General features: G+C 40.0%; 1 protein-coding gene across 6 annotated transcripts; it reads right to left on the reverse strand.

Annotated features, from left to right (window-relative positions):
* Positions 1–958: 958 nt before the first annotated feature.
* Positions 959–21,473, reverse strand: dennd2c (DENN/MADD domain containing 2C). Of its 6 annotated transcripts, XR_004020227.1 has the most exons (20): positions 20,927–21,269; positions 17,028–18,139; positions 14,890–15,002; positions 14,267–14,349; positions 13,934–14,086; positions 12,961–13,039; positions 12,673–12,720; positions 11,622–11,806; positions 9,723–9,832; positions 9,007–9,076; positions 7,370–7,447; positions 6,865–7,005; positions 6,015–6,163; positions 4,453–4,630; positions 4,188–4,229; positions 3,475–3,583; positions 3,045–3,051; positions 2,809–2,940; positions 1,769–1,855; positions 959–1,692 (listed from the first exon to the last, which is right to left on the reverse strand). XR_004020227.1 is itself a non-coding variant. In XM_030734519.1 (19 exons), exons 2-19 carry the CDS (start codon positions 17,930–17,932, stop codon positions 1,661–1,663), a joined length of 2,805 nt encoding a protein of 934 aa, XP_030590379.1. In that variant the 5' UTR covers positions 17,933–18,139; positions 21,343–21,473; the 3' UTR covers positions 959–1,660. The 6 variants fall into 6 exon arrangements, 5 of the variants coding, with proteins under 5 accessions (XP_030590379.1, XP_030590381.1, XP_030590378.1 ...); XM_030734519.1 differs by lacking the exon at positions 20,927–21,269 and adding an exon at positions 21,343–21,473 and having other exon boundaries at positions 2,809–3,051; XM_030734521.1 differs by having other exon boundaries at positions 2,809–3,051; positions 12,673–12,717.
* Between the last annotated feature and the right edge of the window lie 852 nt (positions 21,474–22,325).

Below are 22,325 nucleotides of genomic sequence, written 5' to 3' on the forward strand. Positions count from 1 at the left end.
CCACATGGTCATGGGTCTGATGTACTTGTTATTGTTCTCCACAAAAAACGCTGTGTGGTTTTGTTGACTTAAAACTGCCTGTTGGGCCCCTACCCTGTGTATGATTCCAGCAAACTCATCTAATCCTGTGTTATATTTCTATAAAAGCTGAAGAAAATTAGGTCCATATTATCTCAGCAGAGGAGGGGAGAACTGTATGAAGACAGACAGAGTTTTGGCTGAGAGGCTCTGTGTAGGGAACACAACTCGCCTTTCAAATGAACCAGTTGTGTCACAGTTATTCATCACTCCACTCTCGGGGTGTGTTTTAAAAGCTGAATACATTCAACACCAGTTGTCTGGAGGATTGACTCCTCCGCACAGACGGACTCGTCTCACACACCATTATCACCTCTTTTGGTCTCAGGGCCTTAATCAGTGCGAATTTAATGTAGTGAAGGAATTGAGGTCAAAGGAACAAGTATTTCACATAATGTGATGCGTGATATCATGGAAAAACATTTCTTTGCAGCCTTATTTAAAGCATAAAATGCATGATGGGATATTGATCAGGTTAGCATGAAGTCTACAGAAATAACTCCAGGAATCATTAGACAGATGGAACGCATTTTAAAATGTGCTCATATGATTTGTCACTTATTTCCCTGAAAACTGAGGAGCCAATTTAAAATAAGGATAATCTCCCTGTTAAATCAATGGTGGTCATGTCTGACCATAAAAAACCCCAAACACGCCCTGCTTCATATCAGTCTTACATTTTTTTTTTTTGTTCCTGATATTTCTGAACCTAAAACTGAGAAATAATGTAAAACTATACCTCCATTTTGTCCTTCAGTGACCTATATTAAGAGTAAAAATAAAAAAAAATATAGCTTTGCAAGTAGTTAATGCCAAGTGTAAAAAAAGTAAATAAAGGCGCATTAAACAGTCCTTGGAAACTCTTATTTTAAAAGTATGTATGATGTGTCATGCTTTAATACAAAAATATTCCAAATACTGTACACTGGTTCTGATCATGTGCAAAATGTCCAAAGAAAAAATATTTACAATTCCAGTTAACAGAAAGAAACCCAGAAAGAAAAAGGTATAAAAAGATTGATCTGAGTGAGGTTTAACCTGGAAACACTGAAATGTTCTGATCACAGGTATTCAGCCCACACTAGAAACGCCACAGACACGGTGTCAAAGTTTGCAGTGAAAGAATGGCAGCAATGGGAATGTTATTTACATCACATGTATAAGAAACAAGATCTCCCAGGTCGGATTCATACACAAAAACTAAATTTTGTAAAGTACTTGATGTAAGAAATGTAAGATTGATTCCAATGTTAGCAAAGTGGTAAGTAAACAAGTTTCCATATAAATGGAGAAAGTAGTTACAACTACATGTTCAGGTTGATGTAGATGGAATCTTTTCGCAGTTTCACAAAGACACAATGCCTGATTCTCATGGCCTCAAAAGTACCAGAGAATTTTTTTTTTTTTTTTAAATCCAGTTTTCTGGTCTCAAACATGAGTTCATGGCTATAAGATGAGACTGGTCCTCCACATCGAGTCTTCTTTGTCCCTGCCACCTCCTGACAGAAGACTTTCACATCCATGGCAATTTCTCAGTCCAGCAGCAACAGAGTTCTGTCTTTAATTTCATGTTGGTCTCTGTTCATTTCATTTGCAGGAGCTTCATCTTGTTTCCTAAAAGCAGAAGTGGAACAATTAACTGATGAAAATTAACCTTTTAAAAACGAGCGGTTAATGGTGTGACACGTACCCAATCCTTTAAGAAATTTGTTCACACCACTTGGCTCAGGCTCAGAGCATGAATCCAGATACTCGGCCACTCTGGTTTCAAAGAGACCTGTGAGAAAAATGGAGAGGCGGTAGTGGGGGGGAGTTAGTCTTCATATGCTACAGATTATTGTGCATGGGCCACATGTCTAAAAATCTGCAGATTCACAACAAAAAAATGTGTAACCAGAGGAAGTGCATTCTTTTCAGCAGATTTATAAAGCTGTACATACTCATGGTCCTCTTCAATTTTACCAAATTTTAGCCACTGAGCAGCTTTACTTTAAAAAACAAACAAACAAAAACAAAAAACTGTTCTGTCTCACCTTATTTTTCATCTCCAGCATATCAAGTTTGACTAGCTCTACAAGTGTGTACCATTGTATTATTGCAGTCTGTACGTTGCAATATAAAGCGCCTTGAGGCGACTTCTGTTGTGATTTGGTGCCATGTAAATAAAACTGAATGGAACTGTCTGAATGTGTGTGTGTGTGTGTGTGGTCTGCACATCTTTATAAATAGCAGTTTGTGTGGGAAAAGGTGTATGCACGCATTTTGGCTGCTTATACACCGAGCCTCTAATGTTTGCATGCAGGGAAAATTGTTTTCACTCAGTTTTAGGCCTGCCTGCTGTGACTCATTTAATTTAATGCATATGTCGGGTTTAATATGATTCGACACTGCTATTTATCCGTTTACCGGTTATGTGGAAACATCTGACTTCTTTATTTGAAATTTTTTGCAACGTCTTGTAAGATGATACTTTATGTTCCCATCAAGATGCAGAACACTGGCTACATTTTATTGTGAAGTTGGACAAATCCCGAGTTTCTGTTTTGTTTTGGTATTTTGCTGTTTATTGGCACAGCTCTGTGGTTAAAATATTAAAAGGGAAAGTCAGCCTTTGAAGCAACAAAATCTTAATTGAGCACATTTAGCTTTACCTTTTTCAGAACTCTACCAGTGCCTGGAAACAGAAAGCATTCCCAAACAGGAAAATAAAAAATAACATCTCAAAATGACCTCTTCCTCCTCCCTTGCGCAGCTCCTTGTCCTGAATGAAACCGGCAAACATCTGGGTGTCCATGAAGAGCTGCAGGAACTGGCGAACTCCCCGGGAGGGATGAGATTTGCGGAAACTGTCCCGCTGGAGCTCCTTGTTTCCGTTGGAGGACTCAACCATGTGGAGAGGATAGTGTCCCACCAGCTCCACAAAGAACCGCACAAAACCCTCTGACACCAAGGAGCTCAACTCAGCTGGCTGGTCTGAAGGGGCCACATTTGGAAGAAGACAAAAAAAAAAAAAAAAAAAATGCAGATGAATCGTAGCACAGCAATAAGATAAGTACTTTAACAAATGCTAAAGGCCTCTAATTACATTACAACAAAGAATACCAAAGGGCCATCAGCACACATCTAGTTATAGATTAGGTCCAATTGTCTAGTTACAAATGAGAAAAAAAACTGAATCTGCATTGATCTACAGGTCCTCAGTGGTCTGGGCCTGCTGTGCTGCTGACATTTGCAGCTCATTTCTGAACAGCCTCTCTCTTCATAGATTTAGTTGACTGAACAAAAGGAAACGCTGATACTGCTATAGTGAAATATTCTTCCCATCATCACTATAGAAAAGGAACATGTGACATGGAGACTGGTAAATCTTGTAGTTTTGATGTCTGTTGTACCAACTTTCACACGTGTTTCCAGTTTCCTGTCTCAGAATATCTTCCCTCTCCTCCAGGATCTGCTGCAGCGCCGCCTGCAGTTTGCTGGGCAGGATGCAGTCTTCATCGCCCAGCTGCCACACATCAAAACAAAGGGTCAACAGCAGTCACACGATGCCATTTACAAGCATAAGTTTAATCTGTCTTATACATTTTCTCCCACTTAATAACTGTACCAGTACTCTCAATAGAAATACTTTATGTATCGCTCATGTTTTTAATTTCTGCTGTGACAAATTTATCAAACTAACTACGGTCAGTGCTTTGATGTGCAGATGGGTTTTAAATCTGGTGTATAAGAAAGCAAAGACTGTACTGACAAATATGCCTACACTGTGTAAGTCAAAGATTTTTTTTTAGCCCTTTATTCATAAACTTAAACTGAATGGAACTCTGCTAGGATTACTTAAGTGTATAATAAATTGTTGTTAAAGATCCTGTCAAACAAAAGTTTATAGGCTAGGCTTCAGTTAATAGTCTTTACTGTTAACTGAAACCTCCAGCACTGAATCAAGTTTCATGTTTTCTATTGTGACAGGACTATGCTCTGGGCTTACATCCCATATAGTTTGTCACTCTTAAAATATTCTGCATGCCAGCAAGGGACAAGTGTAGGCAAAGCAATCTTCCCATTTGAGACCACACCTATCATTTTCATTATACATAGTGTGTACACACCTGAATGACAAACTTGTTTGCACACAGATCTACTATGAGCACCTGGAAAGACAACAAGAAGGAGGATTGACAGTTACTAACTGTATGAGTTTACAATTTTGAAATGAGAGCCATTTAAAAGGTGCAGTGAGTCTGAGCCACAGTGTGCTGCTGCTGCACTACTACTCACGCACAGTGGAAGCAAAAGCATGCAGACAGTGTAACCATTACACAGACAGGACTGTCTTTTTAAACTTGAAATTATTTCAAAATGATTTTCACAGACCTCTTCAATAGGCAGCTCCAGCAGCTGTGGCAGGCAGGGTGCCAGCACCCCAATGAGGAACGGGGTGGGGGAACAGCTGATGTCCAGCATGCTGGCCGGTAACACGGGCACGAAAGTGTGCTGCCAAGTGAACGGGTAGAGCAGCGCCAGGACTGCGTGGCTGCAGCGTGACAACACGCTGCGGCGAAAAGAATAGAGAAGAGACGAGGTTTAACAAAACATTACTCACACAGTTCCCACACAGATCACATGACACCAAGATATCAATCATAGCACCCTAAAGATAGAGGATGGCCACATGTATTATTTTCCCACCACATTTTCACAATAAACTATAAGAGCTTTCAGGAAAACTTCTTATGTATCAAAGGGTTCTCTCAAAATGCAACTGATCTCTGTTAATCCTCTTAGTGCTGTAGTTACTGCTACTCCTGCTGACACTCCTTGTCTGTTTATGAAAAGTTGCACGAATACTGTGAAATGCTCTTCCCTTTCATCTGGTTGCTCAATTTCTAGAACAAAAATTTCCTCATCTTTGGTGAAACGGTCTCACAAACAGTCTTTTTTTTCCCTCCCTTCTGCAGCCGCACAATTATCTGAATAGTAATTCTTTTTTTCCACAGTTTCAGCTGCTGTTGATATACCACTCAGCAAAAAGCCCACTTTCAAATAAAGCTACTTTTAAAAACGTTAAACCAGTTTCTCATGCACATTTACTCAAACGCTGCATTTAATAACTGTTTCTAATTACCTTCAGTCAGTTTTAGACAGAAGATTAACCACTTGTTATGCTATCAGAATCTTTGAATTGTTAATTTAGTGCATCTGATCATTTTATTTTTCTTAATTCCCCTTAGATTGTCCCTTTCTGTAATTTAGTGCACTCTTCTTTTTAAGCAGGTCACAGATGTTACTTGATTGATGTAAAACAATCTATTAATCTATTGTTGCTCAATAGCATGCTAACCTGTGGTTTTTTGTTTGTTTTTTTTATACCCAGTGTTAGCATTTCCATATTATTCTTTGGTTATTTAGTGGTAATAAAATTGAGTTATGGCAACTGCTTCACAGAAACAGTGGTGCAGCATTACTCACGTATTGGCAGGTAACTCAGTGCACTAAGGTTGTACACATACTGGGCATGTGCTTAAGTCTGCATGTTTGTCTCTTTTGCTCCCCATATTTCACTCTGCTGCTGTTCTCCCTGAGCATTCTCTCACACACTTCCTCATGATCGAAGAGCTCACGATTTTATTCAGTTTGACTTACTTTGGGTTGTTCTGTGTATGCAGCAATTTTCAGTTATCTGTAATATGCATGTTTTTACTTAGCCTTTAAAACCATTTAATCTGCATTACTGATGTGGCATCTCGTATCATCTAATGCTGTCAATTTTCACTGGGGCAAAAGTCCACGCAGGTAAAACTCTGCTGTAACAATGCAAACTTGCAAAGGCATTTATCACAGTGAAGTGAATTACCCACTATTCATTTTGCTACGTCATTATAGACACCGATGGCTGACTGCCACCTGCAGTGAGGTGCATGCTACTACATCAGTACCTGAGCTTCTCAGCGACGAAGATGACCCTCCTCTCAAGCAGAAGGGAGGCGAAAACCTGCAGGAGGTTTCCAACACTGAGACACTCCAGCAGACTGTCAAAGTCCACATGCTCCAGTCTAGAGTCCACAGGTCGGCATAAAGTCAGTACCTGGCAAAGCAATGGCAGCACATGAAGACAAACTAAATAGAACTTGTAGTTGTTGACAGTGTGCCTGAAGCCTTTGAGCAAAAAAACAAAACAAAAAAAAAAAAAAACTGGCTTTTTAGACACTGGATATCCACCATCCACCAGATCAACAGAGACCTACTAATGGTTAAAGCCAGCAGTTTGGGTCTGTTCTAGCCTCATGCTAAATACACATATTTCCAAAACTACAAGTTGTTACTTTTAAAATTAAATCTGATCCATGTAGTTCAGCCTTGTAATTCTTCTGATATAAGCTTTTCCGTGTAGGTGTGCCAAATCACATAATAAGGGGTGGATGTTGACCGCTACCCCCACATGGTTTGCCAAGAGAATGTTAAGAGGTTAAAGACAACAGACATGTGGTAGATGGGGACTTAAATTTACACTTTTGCAAGTCTAAAGTTTTTTTATTTTTAAATAAGTTCCTGCTTCCTTAATCAGTTCCTGAATTTTTCTGGGAAGGACCATTAGTAAACAGTAATGACCAAAATGATTACTGTCAGGGTTTAAAAACACACACTGTCCTAGCATGGCTGAGAAAGCCAGCCCTACTTTTTTCCACAAATATCCTCCAATTCTGAGTCATTCTGAGTCTGCAGAAGGGAGTGGCTAGAAGGAACATAACTACTAATTAAGATTTCCTCTTTTGGTTTCAGGGTTACCTCATTCCCAGAGCCAGGGAGGAAGCTCTTGACGGTAACTGTGCGTCCGGGGGCTGGAAAAGGAGCTTCCATCACACTACGCATAAAAGGGTACACGAGTGCTGGAGAAATTTCTCTACGCCTCTCCACCTCCTCCAGAATCTGGTCAGACAAAGGCAGATGAATCACTGTGACTCCTGAAGAAACTAGTGTTGAATAAAGTCCAGATACAGCTTTGCATGCAGATGTGGTTTTCCTTCAGAGCACACTAACGGTTGTTAATTTCCCCTCAGGCCAGCTGAAGGATGGGTGAGACACAGTTACATGCATACAATTTCTTTTTTGGAAAAACACACCCAATGACTGCTCGGGATTATCTTCTAGTGCAACCTCATTCTATCTTTATATATGCAGCTTTAAGGCACCGGTTTTCACAATCTTCAGGGGATAAGTAGTACTAAACTTTTGTCAATCCAGCTCCTTTTATCTTGCAGTAAAGAGTTCGTAAAGAGTGTTGTATGGTTACCTTTGCAAAAAGATTGAAACAGCCCAGCTTGCTGACAATACAGTGCACCTCAGGAAGTCTCTTCCCCTTTCCACTGGGCTTAAAGAGTGTTTCATATGTCAGAAAGGAAGAAACAACACAGACACCAATTACAAAAAACACCATTAAACACCACATATATATTCAGTGTCTATTTTCCCTCTAATAATTTTAACAATATGTGATATTGACATATATAATGGCATATAATGGTCTGAAGTGGAACAAAACTAATCAGCAGTCCAAAGTCTGAAAGTCTCCTTCCATGATAAGGAGATAACCTGTTAAGACACTTTAGATTTAAAATGTAATATTCAAAACTATTAAAAAAAACCAAAACAAACAAAAAAAAAAAACACATTTGCAAAAAACAGTGCTTTGACAATAAATTAAAGCACACCGTCAATGACATATAGCTCATCTGGTTCATGCTATATAACAACTCAATTTGCATGAAGACCCATTCAGTCTGATTGAATTCTACAGATTCTTTTGAACTGTGAATGGATCGACGCCTCACCATTAAATCAATGACCCAAAACTGACGAGTGACAGGAAAGTGTTTTGGTCATGTTTCAAGCAAAAATTAAACAAAGAAATAAACAAACAAAAAAACAACTCAAGCTAGTCTTTGTCATATCAGAGTGTAAACTGAAGATTTTGGAGTGCTGGAATGCTGGGTAAAATAGGTAATCTGAACACATAATTTTAGGCTTTGGGGGACTTATAGCTGACACTTTGCACTGGTTTCTGCCACGTTACAGACACAATTATCAAGAAAATAACCTTCAGGTGAAATGAAAACGACCGTTAATGACACAGTATCTGAAACAATGTCTGGAAACCCCAGCAAACTGAAAAGGGCCTTCTCAGTTGTGTGTGTTAAGGAAAACATATGTAGAAAACAAATGTAGAATAACATTAGAGCTCCATTTCATAATTGAAAACTCTTCAGCAGACATCTTACTGCCTTTTGCAAAACTATTTTGCCCTAATTTGGAGGCCTTGCCTGAAGTTTTATCCAAATACTTTTAGTCACTGCTGGGTTAGAAAAAAATATAATACACGTTCCAGTTCATTTTGCACATATTCGAAGGGTAAAGAACACACATGCCGGATTTCATGTCTCAGCGCTTTGTGGTTTTGTTGTCTATAGACCAGAAAGGTAAAACCTCACAGAGAGACACCCAGACAGACGGACAACAATATGACAACAATATCCTCCTGCTTTATTTTGTGCGGGAGGATAAAAAGCTCTCCACATTCCATATGGCCTAGATCTGTCTACACTATAAACCCAACAAAACAGAGTTTTAACAGACAGTTCTTAACAAGACAACAACAGTACTTTAACAGTAAAGAACGGGCACAAAACTTGTCATAATTTCAGCATAAAAAAATATCTTAAGTGAATCCTTCTGAGGCTAAGAAAAGGGGAACATGATGAAATTCCTCTTGCTCTCTGTCATTAATTTAGCATTGGTTTATGGTCTGTGACTCACATCTCCTAAGAGATGTTGAGTAAGCACTGGGCAGGCTGCCATATCTTACACACACAGACACACACACACACACTTCAGTTAACGATTTAAACACAAATCAAACAAATCCATACTCACCAGGATCTTACGGCAGTAACAAAACCAGCGGCTGCCATCTTCACCAGTCAGAACAAAGGAGAAAGTCTCACTGTCAATGGAAACACAGGAAATGCTGAGGACATTTAACCATGACATTCCTTGTATAAAAACTGAGGGAGTGATATGAATGATCTCATTATGGAATAACTTCATTATAAAACAAAAAAAGCAGCTGAGTTAAATAATTCAGGAAAAACTACACGAAGGCAGAGAGAACAGAAAATATGTAATGAACACGTACATATTTGTCGTCTGGTTGTTTGCGCTGGCTCAGATAAATGTTTTAAAGGCAGGAAGGCAGTGTAAGTTGTGAGCATAACCCTCATTACAACAATGAACCATACACAGTAGAAACAAACCGAATGCCCAATTCCCCTTAGCACTCCGATTTAATTAGATCAGACGAAACTTTAATCATCCCTGTGGGGAATTTAAGCTGTTGCAGCAGAGATTTATGGGTTACAGCTAATAGCTAAAGATATTAATAGGAAAATAGGAAATGGGTAATAAACATGGCATAAAGGAAAAAGTTGGACAGTATGATGTCAACAAAAGGATACCAAAACAAAGAAAATGAAAGCAAGATGAAGAAATAATACAGTATCGTGTTACCATTATGTCACTGGCTTAGCCATGCTTCAATGCAGCATACATCAGGCATGCTGTTAAAACACTGGTGTAGTCTTTGAGCTGACCTTGGTATCTGTGCAGAAGGTTTCCAGTCCTGAGAATCGGGGAAGCAGAACTTGGGAATGACCTTCAGCTGATCCTCAGCTTCTCTGGAGAGCCGGGATGACTTCTCAAACTGTAAGAGAAAAGAAGAATAAATTGTGAAGTCTTAAGTACAAATGAGCAAAAATATGTTTTCAATATTAACAATAATCTCATTCTTCTGCTTATCCAATTAAGGGTCGCTGGGTGGGAGGTGGAGCTGGAGCCTATGCCAGGTGTCATAATGTGAGAGGCGGGGTACACCGTGTCACAGGATTAACACAGAGACAGACAACCATTCGCACTCACATTCACACCTATGGGCGATTTTAGAAACGCCAATTAACCTAACTCCTTTGGACTGTGGGAGGAAGCCAGAGTACGCTGTGAAAACCCACATAAACAAGGGGAGAACATGCAAACTCCACACAGGAAGGCTCCAGGACCTTCTTTATATGAGGCAACAGTGCTAACCACTCATTAAATCAAATGAATTTTAAGCATACTGTATGAGATCGATATTCCGTGATTATTTTTAACATTTCTACAAATAATTTTTGGTAACCATCCTAGAACAGACAAAAAAATTTCCATGGTAAATAAATTAGAGAAAGTACATACTGCACTCTTGTACAAGAGTGTATACTACATAATGTCTTTCTATTTATGTAATCTATAACAATGAGCCAGATATTATGCATATTTACAAGGTATTTAAATCATATTATACATGTGTGTAAAGGAATATTACTACATAATGCCCCCATACTACATAATCTGCTGATATCAATACATGATGTATAACATCACTATAATAGTAACGCAATCATGAACAAAACATAATGCAACCATTTGAGCAATACTGCTGAGCAGTAGATAAGGCTTTAATTTTGCTTAATGATGAGTCATATGTCTGTACTATTTATGGCCATGAGTCATCCCTAACCAACATGTTAGACAATGCTCAGCCAATCAGAAGTTTGCATCACAGGCTAAACAATAAGACTGCAGCCTAGAATTGATTTTACTATAAACAGACTGCCTCTTTACCTAGAAATTTGGGATTCCTCAGTTTCTCACTGCCAGCTGTTCAGATGGTCAGATGACAGATATGGGGAATTCCCACTTTCTCCATTTCAGTCAATAATGGTAAAGTAGGTATAGCCAGTCACATAGCACAATACATGTCACATGATTAGGCTAAGCCAATCAGGTATGAGAAAGTGACTTCATATTATTAGCATATATTATCATAGCACTAGCAGCCTGGAATCCTCCATGATGTTTACTCTCCACTTCAGATAAATACAGCCAGAGTGTACAACGGGTACTAAACATCCAGGAATATGAAGTTCTTATTGCACATCTTTGAAGAGTAAAGAACACAAATGCCAAAATTCATGGCTCAACTCCTTGTGGTTTTGGAATCTACAGACTGGAAAAGTAAAACCTCACAGACAGACATCCGGACGGACGGTATGACAACAATGCCTCCTGCTTTATTTTGCACAGGGGGATAAAAATGAAATTTTCACAGGTGGGCTAATAATTCTGTTGTCATCTTTATGTGGTTAAATGCACTTCAAGAGAACATCCTGTTCATATTCTATAAAGAATATGAAAATATATAGATAAATATAGAAAAACACATCAAGAGAGTCCTTCCAAGTAGGCTTATATCAGACTGGGAAATTCCCGTTAATCAAATCCTCAAAAGGATTTCTTGTTATGTATGATGAGAATCCCTAATAATGCCAAACAAGATTAAAATATGACCATGAAATTGTCACAGATGCCATTTGAGTCACGCAACATGAACAAAGCAGAGTTGTGCAGACTGCCAGAAGTAATGGTGGTGCTGTATTGTAAAAGCTTCTCCTAACCATTTTGGGGAACTGTTGTGTAATTTCAGGGGAGTAGGTGTTGCCCTGGGAGCCTTTTCTTAGTGACACCACCACGAAGATCTGGAAAAGCTGCTGCTGCTGCATCTGGATCAAGTCTCTCTCCAGGGTGCGGTAGCCTGGCCGACGTTTCAATGTAGACTGGATGTAAACTGATCTCCTGGAGCCTGTTTAGACACCACATAGTGAGACAATATTCATGTTTATCCTGGGACAAATCCAACCAGCACAGAGACGCAATACAAGGCCCTCTAAATAGCAATAGTGTAAAACTGTAGTTATAAACGACCTATTATGCTAATTTCCACTTCTGTATTTTTATTCTTCGACTCTAGAGCTTTGGATGATTCACAATTTTAAAAAATCCTTTTTACTGAGCCTTGGTGCAATCCCTCATTTCATTCACTGTCTGAAACAAGCTGCTTTAGCTCCCTCCCCCCTCCCTTTAAGCCACCTTTCTTCTCACTGGCTTATTACTTATACATAAGTTGATCTCATGATTTGAAACTTTGGAGATGTTTAGTATGAGCATTTAACACTGTAACAGTACACAGTATTAAATGTAGACGTTTTTATCTTTTCCTTTTACCATAGCACTATGTCTATGCTTTCATTGGTAGCCCTTTAACGCCGGGCGATCGCTGCTGAAGCGCCCGTTACTTGCCCTCAATAGCGGCGAACAGCTGATTGAGACGTGGCGTATCAGCTCGGAGTCGGCTGATCAAAGGAACGTTGATCAGCTGGCTTATTACCGTAACTCCGCAACCGTTTGTCCTATCGAAAAAATGCAAACGGTTCCTGGAAGCCCAGAAATTGCATGCCACAGCCATATAGGGGTATTACAGTATTTGCTGCCGGAAGTCCGCGAACGGCGGCACTTTTGAAGTATGTTGTGTCACGGGGGATACATTCGGTGTCAAAGGGTTAAGAACTAATAGTATCACAAGGCTTTTCTTACTCCATATAAAATGATGTACCTCTAAACTTTACCCATGATTAACATAAAGAGACAGATTCTGTGCATTTGTTATACCTTTGGTGCTTTCCTCTGGGTCGCTCTCAGTCCCACTGGTCTCCTCTGCTTATATAAATTGGAGGAGGAGAGATTAGTGAGAAGCAGAGGAATGGAGGAAAAAAAAAAAAAAACTTGACAAGCCATAATCAGATGCAGACAGCCAGTCTTTGTTTCATAATTTCATTTCATTGCCTACTGCGACTAGCCTTATGCGTATCATCAAAAGATGGGTATTTCCACCAAGAGGATCAACTTAAGCTTGACGTGGGTGACGTGGACCTGCGACAGTAGGTGATTGTGTCTTACCTCGCACCAAGATTCCTTGGTTCTTCACTCGCTTCCTCCCTCGCTTGTCATCAAAGATGGTCTCAATCTTGTTGACATACTATGTAGTAGTAGAAGCACAGGTGCTTGTCAGCCCCATAATTTTAGAGCCATTACAGAATCATGATTACAGGGAATCATGATATACAGCCACTAACAGCTACTAAGTACATAATTATATTATAGATTTTCAGCATTTTTTTCTACCCATACTCATGTTGTTCTTCCTAAAAGAACATAGTGGACTGTTGAGGAATTGAGGAAGCAAACTTTGCATGAAACACACTTACTAAACACAATAGTACTGTTTGGAAGATGAACAATACATAACGTGTTATTGTCAAGGTGTCAATGCCTAGTTTAATGTTTTTTAAATATTTTTTAAAGATCATCTAAAAACATTTAATACTCAATTCACTCACTGTTTGCTTATTAAAACAATAGCAGATATGTAATTCATGCCATTTATTTAAAAAAGTTACATAATAAAGTAGAAGCACTTCAACGAAAGCCTCTTCTTAAAAAACATCTAAAAATAAACATGACTGGCATTCGTCAAACTGGCTCACAGACAGAGTACTAGTGCCATGTTTGTTTTGAAGCCATAATCTCTTATTCTTGTAATCATATTTAAAGATAGATGCCAAGAAGTCCGTTTTTATATTTACCTTGTCAGTAAAGGCTGTCCCTGTCCAAAACCTTCCCACAGCCATGGGTTAGATGTTTGTTTTTCTGTGTTCTGAATTTACACAAAGCAGTAGCTCCCACACTATCTATTTCTTTCAGCACGAACCTCTTCCTGCTCAACAAGTAACCACCTTCTTTTCTGTTCTACGTAACACATGATTCGTCATTCAACCTATGCCAATTTGTCAGCCTGCCCCACATAAATACACGCACAAAAATGCTGTCAGTCAGTCGTAGCATAAAGGTTCGATGGTATGCACAAATCTACCTGAGGTGTCCTGAGCATTTTTTGAGTGCTTGCACGCCGGGGTCCAGCTGGCTTGGGACTGTCTGCAAGGGTTGAAGATTTGGACACTGCTTGACACCCCCTCCTCTCCCCTTTGTTAGCATAGCCATGCAATGTTTGTGGTTTAGGAGGCAACTGGAACACAAGGCAACAAAGTTAATGCGTGCTTTCAGCTACATGGTATCAAACTACAATACTTCCTTTGTTTCAGTCTCAGGTTAAGACAGGTCGGGATCATTTGTTACATTGATGCATAACTGGTAAAAATACTCCTGTCCTATGAAAGGGAGATATATGTGGAATATTATCTATTACCTTTGGGAGAGGGGGCCTTGCAATAGGGAGACACATGGGAGATAGCTTGACATCCTCATAGGGGCTATCTCTGGTCACGTCACCTGAGGGGAAGGAAGAGTGATGGGAAGGATTTAGACAGCATGCTTGGATGTCTTGAAGGGGATTCTTGAGACAGAGAAGCAACTGAGACAGCCTAAATTCACAGGACCTGTAGCAAGTTGTTTAAGCTCCATGGAAGCAGCTATCTGCTAAGTACTGTGATGTACTGAATGCAATACTGCAGTCAAAGGCTATTATTACACACTTGTATCAAACAACTTGGCCACATTTCAAAACCCTGCAACATATTGTGAATAAGTGTTATATATCCAATCCCACTTTCTATAGCATGTTTCGCCATTTTGAACACAAGTATTAATTCCAGGAATTGTAGGAAATCTGTGGGAAATCAGGAAATGGAAACATTATTCTTTGAGCTGCTGTATGACAATACGGCAAATCCTAAACTGGAAATGTTGAAATTCCCAGCCACACAGTGATAGGTATTTATGACTTCCTGTCTTTTTCATGCTAATAGCCACATAAATCAAAAGCTCTGGAAATTATTTCCAAATCAGCTCCACAGCAGGAGTGGGACTTACAGACGATGTCCTCGTAAATATTGTCATCAGAGTAGGCATGGTAAAGGGCATCATCTGCCCGAGGGCCTTGCTCTGCTGTCAGACGTGCCGCATCCTCGTACTCAAAGGACTTCCTGTGGCAGGGAGGGAAGTGAAGCCAATGAGAAAGGCTGCTGACCTAAAGATAACCACACTCTATTGTCTTATGTTTAGCCAATGCCCCACAACAAAATGCCTTGTTGATATCAAACCAGCAAAAAAAAAAAAAAAAAAAAAAAAAAGAGATAGAGCAAGAGAGCGAGAGTGAAATCATCATGGAAGGAAATGACTGAGCACATGATAGAGAAGTTGTAATATGGCAAAAACTCTTCTAACAACAGTTCTTGTAACAGACAATACAGAAGCATGGAAAAACCAGTCTGGGTCAGTACAGAAATTGAAACTGCTATGTCACTGAAGTTCATGTGATGCAATACCTAACTAGGTGCAGATATTTCATAATGTACAGTCATGAATGAAAGCTAATGGCTTCCTCTGAAGACAGTAAACAAAACGCCCTGTGCTATCTGTGTGCAAACATGACTAGAAGACTAAGTCGAGCTACTGGCATGAACTGAAAAAGTAAGTCTGCTTTTACAACTTTGTAAGTACAATGAAACTACTTGAAACAAAGAGACACTGAGGCCACAACCAGCTATTACAGGGCAATGGCACACTGCCCTATGAAAAAAAAAAATAGGTTCATGTACATCCCATCCTGTCGTCTCCTCTGCCCGACTCTGTGAGTAAGTAAGTAAGCACAGCTCTTATCTATTTGGACAAGCAAACATTTCATTCTCTTTGAAACAGTACTTAATGAAAAAGGCACTACAATCAATGACACCTACCAACAGTGTTTTAATCATCATAATTTTGACAGATAATACAGTAGTACGTATACCCCTAACATATCACACTGTCAAACTTACTGGATCCAGACTAGAAGCCAATGATTAGAACCTCTTCAAGAAGCCACAATTGGAGCTTCGTATTTGAACCTCTAACATGTAGAATCTGGTGGAGTTCTCTTTTCTACTTAAGTGTGTTGTATCACTCTGCACCTTGAAGACCTTAGAGAGGGTTTTACTCTCTAAGGTCTTCAAAAATAAAAAGGATGTAAATGCCTGAATCTATTATTGTTATTATGTTACATCTACAAGTGGCAGAAATGTAATTGACTTGATGCTAAACTCTGATTAAAAAGTGTTACTTTAATTTTTTTGAGCAGCGTATAAACGAGGCCTCTTGCAATAATGTTCTGTGAAAGGACAAATCACAGATCAAGTTGGGCTGCAGTGGCAGTACAGACGTTTGACATAAACCAAACCAGCTTTCATGGAGAAGACCCTCATCAGCGTGCCTGAAGACAGTGTGAGGCCATCTTTCCGAAGGCTGACCAGTCGACAGAATAGTGATTCTAACTGCAATCAACTCCTCTAAGGACTGTAACTGCAGGGATTTTGCATGATAGAGTAGTCAAAATTGTCAACAAGCTATACTAGTTTCTAAGCCCAAAGGCTATACTTGCTTTATCTGTAAAGAAATAACGTGTCTATATTTTTTTAATATTTTGTTCAAATCACTGATCACTCTTGCTCTTTACCATCTTTATCAGCAGGACCGTATGAAAAAGGATTAAATGTTTGCTCGTCCAAATATGTCCAAAAAAGAGCCAACAATGGTTTTCACAGGACTACAGATAACATGTGCATGTGACACAGTTTAGTCTTGTTTTACTTGGCCTTAAAAATAATGAAAGAGGGGCTGTGTGTGTGTGTGTGTGTGTGTGTGTGTGTGTGTGTGTGTGTGTGTGTGTGTGCCCACTGATGATGACCCTGAACCCATGGCTGCTGAGGAACTAGGCCACTTCTAGACAATAGCGAACAATGTTGCCAGATATCATGTGACATCACACCAGGACCCCAGCCAGCAATCAGACTTTGACAGTACCCTCCCCAAAACTGTTCTAAATACACAGCTGCTGTTCAGTAAATGCTGGAAAGCAAAGTACAAAGCAAATTTCAGCTGGATCATTTGGGTTGCAAACAATTCCATTCTATTTTACTTTTTATTACGTATTTAAAAGTTATTTTTACTTTTCTTTCAGTATACTGACTGACCTGTTCTTTTTGTGTCTCGAAAGTCCTTCTGTCTTTCCAACTGGACATGGAGGAGGTGGGAAGTTTGGTGGATGAGTTACCCTCCTGCTTCTTATGCTGGAGTGATTGTTATGAGGGGATCTGTTGTCCCATTGCACCATGTAGTTTGCGTTGTTGCTGTTCTTGGCTCCTCGATACTGGAATGTCCGTTGAGGTTTGGGAGGGGGATGAGCTTCACCTGATGATTCCCTGCCTTTCTCCCAGAGCAGTCTGTTCCCCTCAAGCTTCCGCCAGAAACCCCGGGAAGTGTAGAAGTTACCAGCAGGCATATTGTCTTCTAGGTCATCAGTTGACAGAGGTAGAGGTTTAGAAACTACTTCAGCATCCAAGATATGACCCATTCTTTGGTCACCATTGGCAGTAATGATTTGTTTACCTGCAGAGATAGCGGTATTAGCCTCCACTTTGGGAGATGCAAGTATTTGTGTTGAAAGTGTTTTATTTCCTGGCAATGTAGTTGGTAATTCAGTGGAACCACTGTGCAACGGTTCTGACTTCCTGCCAACCACTCTGTGCTCAGCCTTTGCTGGGGATCCCTGAAAATCAAATTCTAAGTTCTTTGTTTTGGACAGGTTGGCTTTTGCATGAAGACCCCCTCTCCAGCTCTCACTGGAACATCCGTTACCTAAGAGATCTGCAGACAGAGTCCGAGATATAGTCGGAGGATGCACTTTTCCTCCGGTATCATGGCTGCTGCCCTGCTGACTGAGACCTTCCCACTGTGAGATCTTCTCCTTGATATTAATGACTTGCTTGTGAGAAGGTGTCCTCATTTGTGGCCTTCCTTGCCTGGCTGTGGGGGTCTCATTCTTCAGCACAACCTCACCAACCCCACAGCTCCCCTGCTCCGGTCTGAGAGCCAGCATATTGTGTCAGCTCATCCCGAATACTCCATAGATAAATGCATCAAGGATTTCCCCACAAAGGACAGAAAAATGTTCTTATTGTTAATTATCCATAAACTGTCACCAAAATCAAAAGTGCCACAAAGTTTATTGTTGCTTCCTTTCTGTCTTCATGTCTTTGTGTGGTGGCAGAGTATCATTTTCCCTTTGTCTCATTTTATAAACAACCTAAAAAGAAGACAAGACACTAAAATTACTCATCACTGCACTTAAAACACATCCAGACAGCACACTGCACACTGCAGGGTCAGTGTAACACAAACACAAGAGAAATCTTTCTTCTGAAAAAGCACGCATGCAAAGTTGTCTAAAAGGTGAAGGCAAGGAAAGGGAGGAAGTCGGCAAGAGCATATTCCTATGAAGACTGGTTTCTAAAAATAAACCTAGTTGAAAAATAAATAAATAAAAACATGTGACAGGATCAAGGTTACCTGCTACTGTGTGTATATGTCACTGAAGCACCAACCAACCTTCCCCTAGCCCTGGGGGAATTCTGTGAAGCGGTCCTCCTAATCCATATAGCTGGCCAAATACAAAAATACCAATGGCACAGCAAATCAAATGCACCTCATTTGAAAGCTTGTTTTTCAAATGACTGAGAAGAACATCTTACGTGATTTCAAGAAGCCTTTGAGACGAGAAAACGTGAATCTCAATGCTTGCATAAAAAGCCAACAACAATTGATGGAGAGCATTTTAACCCCACCTATCCACACATGCTTGAGCCCTGGATTAGGTGTTCCCCACATGGTTGAACTGTCAGACACAGAATAAAAAGATGAGAGCCCACACAGTCTGAATAACTGAGGCCTTCGCTATATACATCATATAAAAATTGTTGCTGAGGCACCTTAGATTACAAATCACATGTTGTCTGTGATTGTTTTCCACTGCAGCCAGCCTGATTTATATCTCCCCTGCTGACATCAACACGGTTGCTGAAGTGCTTTTGCTCCTGTCTTGCTGGAACCAAACTATTTGGACACGTCGCACATGAGGATCAAGAAGGGGAGACATGGTAAAATTCCACAGCACAGCTCATGATCATAATAAGTCTATGAGCTGCATTCCTTCAATGGGGGTGGGGGTGATGGTAGGGGTGATGGTAGGGGGTGTCGGTAAATAGATTAAACTACAGATAGTCAGTCAGTCTTGCAAGTGATGGCTTTGTCTGGTTTGACCTAAAAATCAAACTTGTTTGTAGTGGAATGCTGCTCCATCATAGCCAGACCATGCAGTGACAATGCAACTCCCAAACTGACCCACTTGCGTTATTCATCTGTGTGTGGTATATAGTGCAGGAAGACACGAGTTGTGTTTCCTGAGCTGCAGGAAGAAGGATCAGCAGTGTCCGTAATTATGGTGCAGAAAGATTTGCACCCAGCTGCAACCACTGGTTTAAGCTATGTTTAGATCATCTATATTCAAATGTTGAGTTTGAAAATACAAGAAATCCAGAAATATATCAGCCACTGGCCAGTTACAGTAACACTGTGAAACATCTCAAAATGGCAGCTTTGCCTTGGTATTGAGTTAAAATCAAATGTTACTGCCACTGAGGCGAACTGTGCATTGTTGTGATAAGCAGCAAAGCCAGAGGGAAAGTCAAAATGAACAATTTAATGAGGCACTCGGCTCTGCAGAACGGCATCCCGGCATTATTTTAGTGAAACTCACTGAGTCACCCATGTAGAAACTAGACAGGGGACACATAAAGCTTAGAGAACCCAGTCATCACTTGGCAACTAAATTAAACCTAATTGCACCTTCAAAACCGCCACAACACGCCCTGCAGAGATTGCGGCGTGACATGACATGTTGCAGGTGAGGTACTGTACAACTGTAGTTCATCACCAGCAGTCGCAGTCGGCACTATAATAAAAGGAAAATGCTGGTTTGCCCTATGCCAACATAAAAGGACAAAGCAAGATAAAATGCCTTAAAATGACTGATCCTTCAGCACCCTGCAGGGCACCCAGGGAGTAATTTCCACAATTCCAGTGAGGGAGTGACAGACAAACAACTTTCCTGAGGACTTTTGTGTCAGCTTGTTGCTGTCGGTTGTGCTGAAATGGTCCACATCATCTCATAAATTCAGAATGAGACAATAAATAAGCTAAATTTCATTACTTCAGATTGCTACAGTATCAGTGCCTTGATTGGAGCATACATTTAATCCATTAACTAAGCTGTTGTACCTACATTTGGCAACACACGCACATGATTTGCATGCAGCAGTTTACAGCATTAAAGTATCAGCTCCTTTGGGCACCCTGTGACCTGAATTTCCTCCATATTTATGGTTATGGTTATGGTTATTATGTGTAGATAAACAAGAGATAAACTAGAGATGAGCTGGAACACATGCGGACTGAGAGAAAGGAAAATAGCATTAGGAAAATATGTGACCAAAAAAAAAAAATCGGTAAACCTGTAAACACCCCGCCGCCCTAATAAAGACCTGAAAGTCAGGAACTTAACGGACTTAAGGTGAAACCTGTTGAACCGCTGGTTGAAACAGCAATACAGGAATAACGTTAAAGTCACCGGTGAAAACCTACAGTGCAATAAACGAAAAGGAAAAAAAAAAAAAAAATACTGGATGAATGCCGAGTTGAAGAAAAGTACTTACCGACTCTGAAAAAGTATTGATATTTACAGTAAAACGTGATTACAGCTGTAGATAATATTGTCGGTTCAAACTTGCCATAGTTTTAGCGGAGTTTGGCGTTGAGTTATCGCCATAGGAAGCAAGCAAGTAATGGAGAAGTGTGGGAGAGCTACAAAATTTTACAGCCAGCTATTAGCTAACATATCACTGAATGCAGTAAGACAGCTCCTTGAATTATTCAGCTAGCGTCTTCTTTGAGAAAGTGTTAGACAAGCTGTGCAATAAGTGTGAAGACAGAAGCCTATGATGGGCAGATGACTTAAAGTACATGTCTCAATACTTACCAAAGTATGAGCAAGACTCATGTTCTTTCCTCTTTTTCTTTTCGATAAAATAAAAACCACATATCAAATCCGAGTGCGCTCGGTCTCATCGTTCAATCTGGAGAGCTCTCAATAACGTCAGAAAGGCTAACGCTGCTCCGAAGAAGCGGCCCGCAGACTGCTACACCTAACTTATTAGGACGAAAACTTCATGGGGTAAAAGAAAAAACGTGCCGTTTCTACTAATAACTCAAAACAGCAGCAGCAACAACAAAGAAAGTGGCCACAGAGGAGAGCAAAGCTGCTAAAGCAGAACACTCCTCGAGCTCCGTCTTTGGACAATTAGCGTTAAGTCAGCCATAAAAAAAATGTGACTTCCGGTTGTAACTGCCAGAATATAACCGATAATAATTCAAGACGCTCTCCCCCCAACTTACCTGTTCATTCCTGGGGGAAAAATTTCTTGGTTTCTTGAGCTTTTTATATGTTCCTTTGCAACATTTTTAAGGTTTTCTTTGTAAATCGTACACATTTCACAGGTAAATGCATTTAATTAACTGCACACTTATTTTGCATCAGTTGCTCTGGGGTCCTACGAGACCACTGGGATATCGGCATCGTAACGCCTGCCGCTGAAGTTTGGGAACAACGAAAACTATTTTAAATTTATTCAAATAATAAAGGAAGGAGGCAATATATAAATACACAACACATCCCGTAGTGATTAGTTGTTGACTATGTTTGACACCTGTTCAAACTGCACCACAAACAGTAAACGGGGAATGTTTTTGTAATGCAAGATTTCAGCCTTATTTACAACTGCGCTTTTCTTTTGACTTCCGGTGTTACTCCGGGTGTTTCCGTGGAGCTTGACGGGTTGAATGTGAGAAAGTTTGGCTGAAACCTCTAACAGGGGAGACGTCATCACACCAACTCCTGCAGCTGTCAACGACGAACAAACACTGCTGTCTTCAAGTATCCTGGGAAATATAAACACTGGGTTAGGAGCTACATCTGCATCGCACAAGTTAATAAACAAAACTGAACCTTTAAATTATTACGTATGCGACGTGTAGTTTTAGTCCCCCAGAGTAACCGTGCACTTTAAGACCAAACGTGAAGTCAGTTAATTTAAGTTTTAACAAATGCTGACTTTGTCACCTTGTTTTGCCTTTCAATAATGGAAATACTGTTGCAGTCGTCATAGAAGATCTGTCAAAAACTGAATTTGCACCACTGATGCACATTCCCCTGCATTCTGCTGATAAAACCAAATCTCCATATGGCTACACTTCTAAAATAAAGATCAGCCTTCACACATGTAATTCTGGTACCGAATGTTAAAGAAAAACAATGGAAAGAGCTTAAAAGAAATGTCTGAAAGCAAACAAAATACAAAAATCAACACAGCGGGGCAAGA

This window comes from Archocentrus centrarchus, chromosome 7 (assembly GCF_007364275.1).
Source record: "Archocentrus centrarchus isolate MPI-CPG fArcCen1 chromosome 7, fArcCen1, whole genome shotgun sequence".
Lineage (NCBI taxonomy): Eukaryota > Metazoa > Chordata > Actinopteri > Cichliformes > Cichlidae > Archocentrus > Archocentrus centrarchus.

What these genes read in the sequence shown, in the direction of transcription:
- dennd2c (XM_030734519.1), bottom strand. Translation starts at nt 17,932, where the DNA reads ATGCTGGCTCTCAGACCGGAGCAGGGGAGCTGTGGGGTTGGTGAGGTT. An exon ending in CACAACAGTTCCCCAAAATG is followed by an intron (nt 9,833 to 11,621) that starts GTTAGGAGAAGC and finishes TTTCTCTTACAG; the next exon opens with TTTGAGAAGTCATCCCGGCT. An exon ending in GTTTCAATCTTTTTGCAAAG is followed by an intron (nt 7,006 to 7,369) that starts GTAACCATACAA and finishes TTGTCTGACCAG; the next exon opens with ATTCTGGAGGAGGTGGAGAG.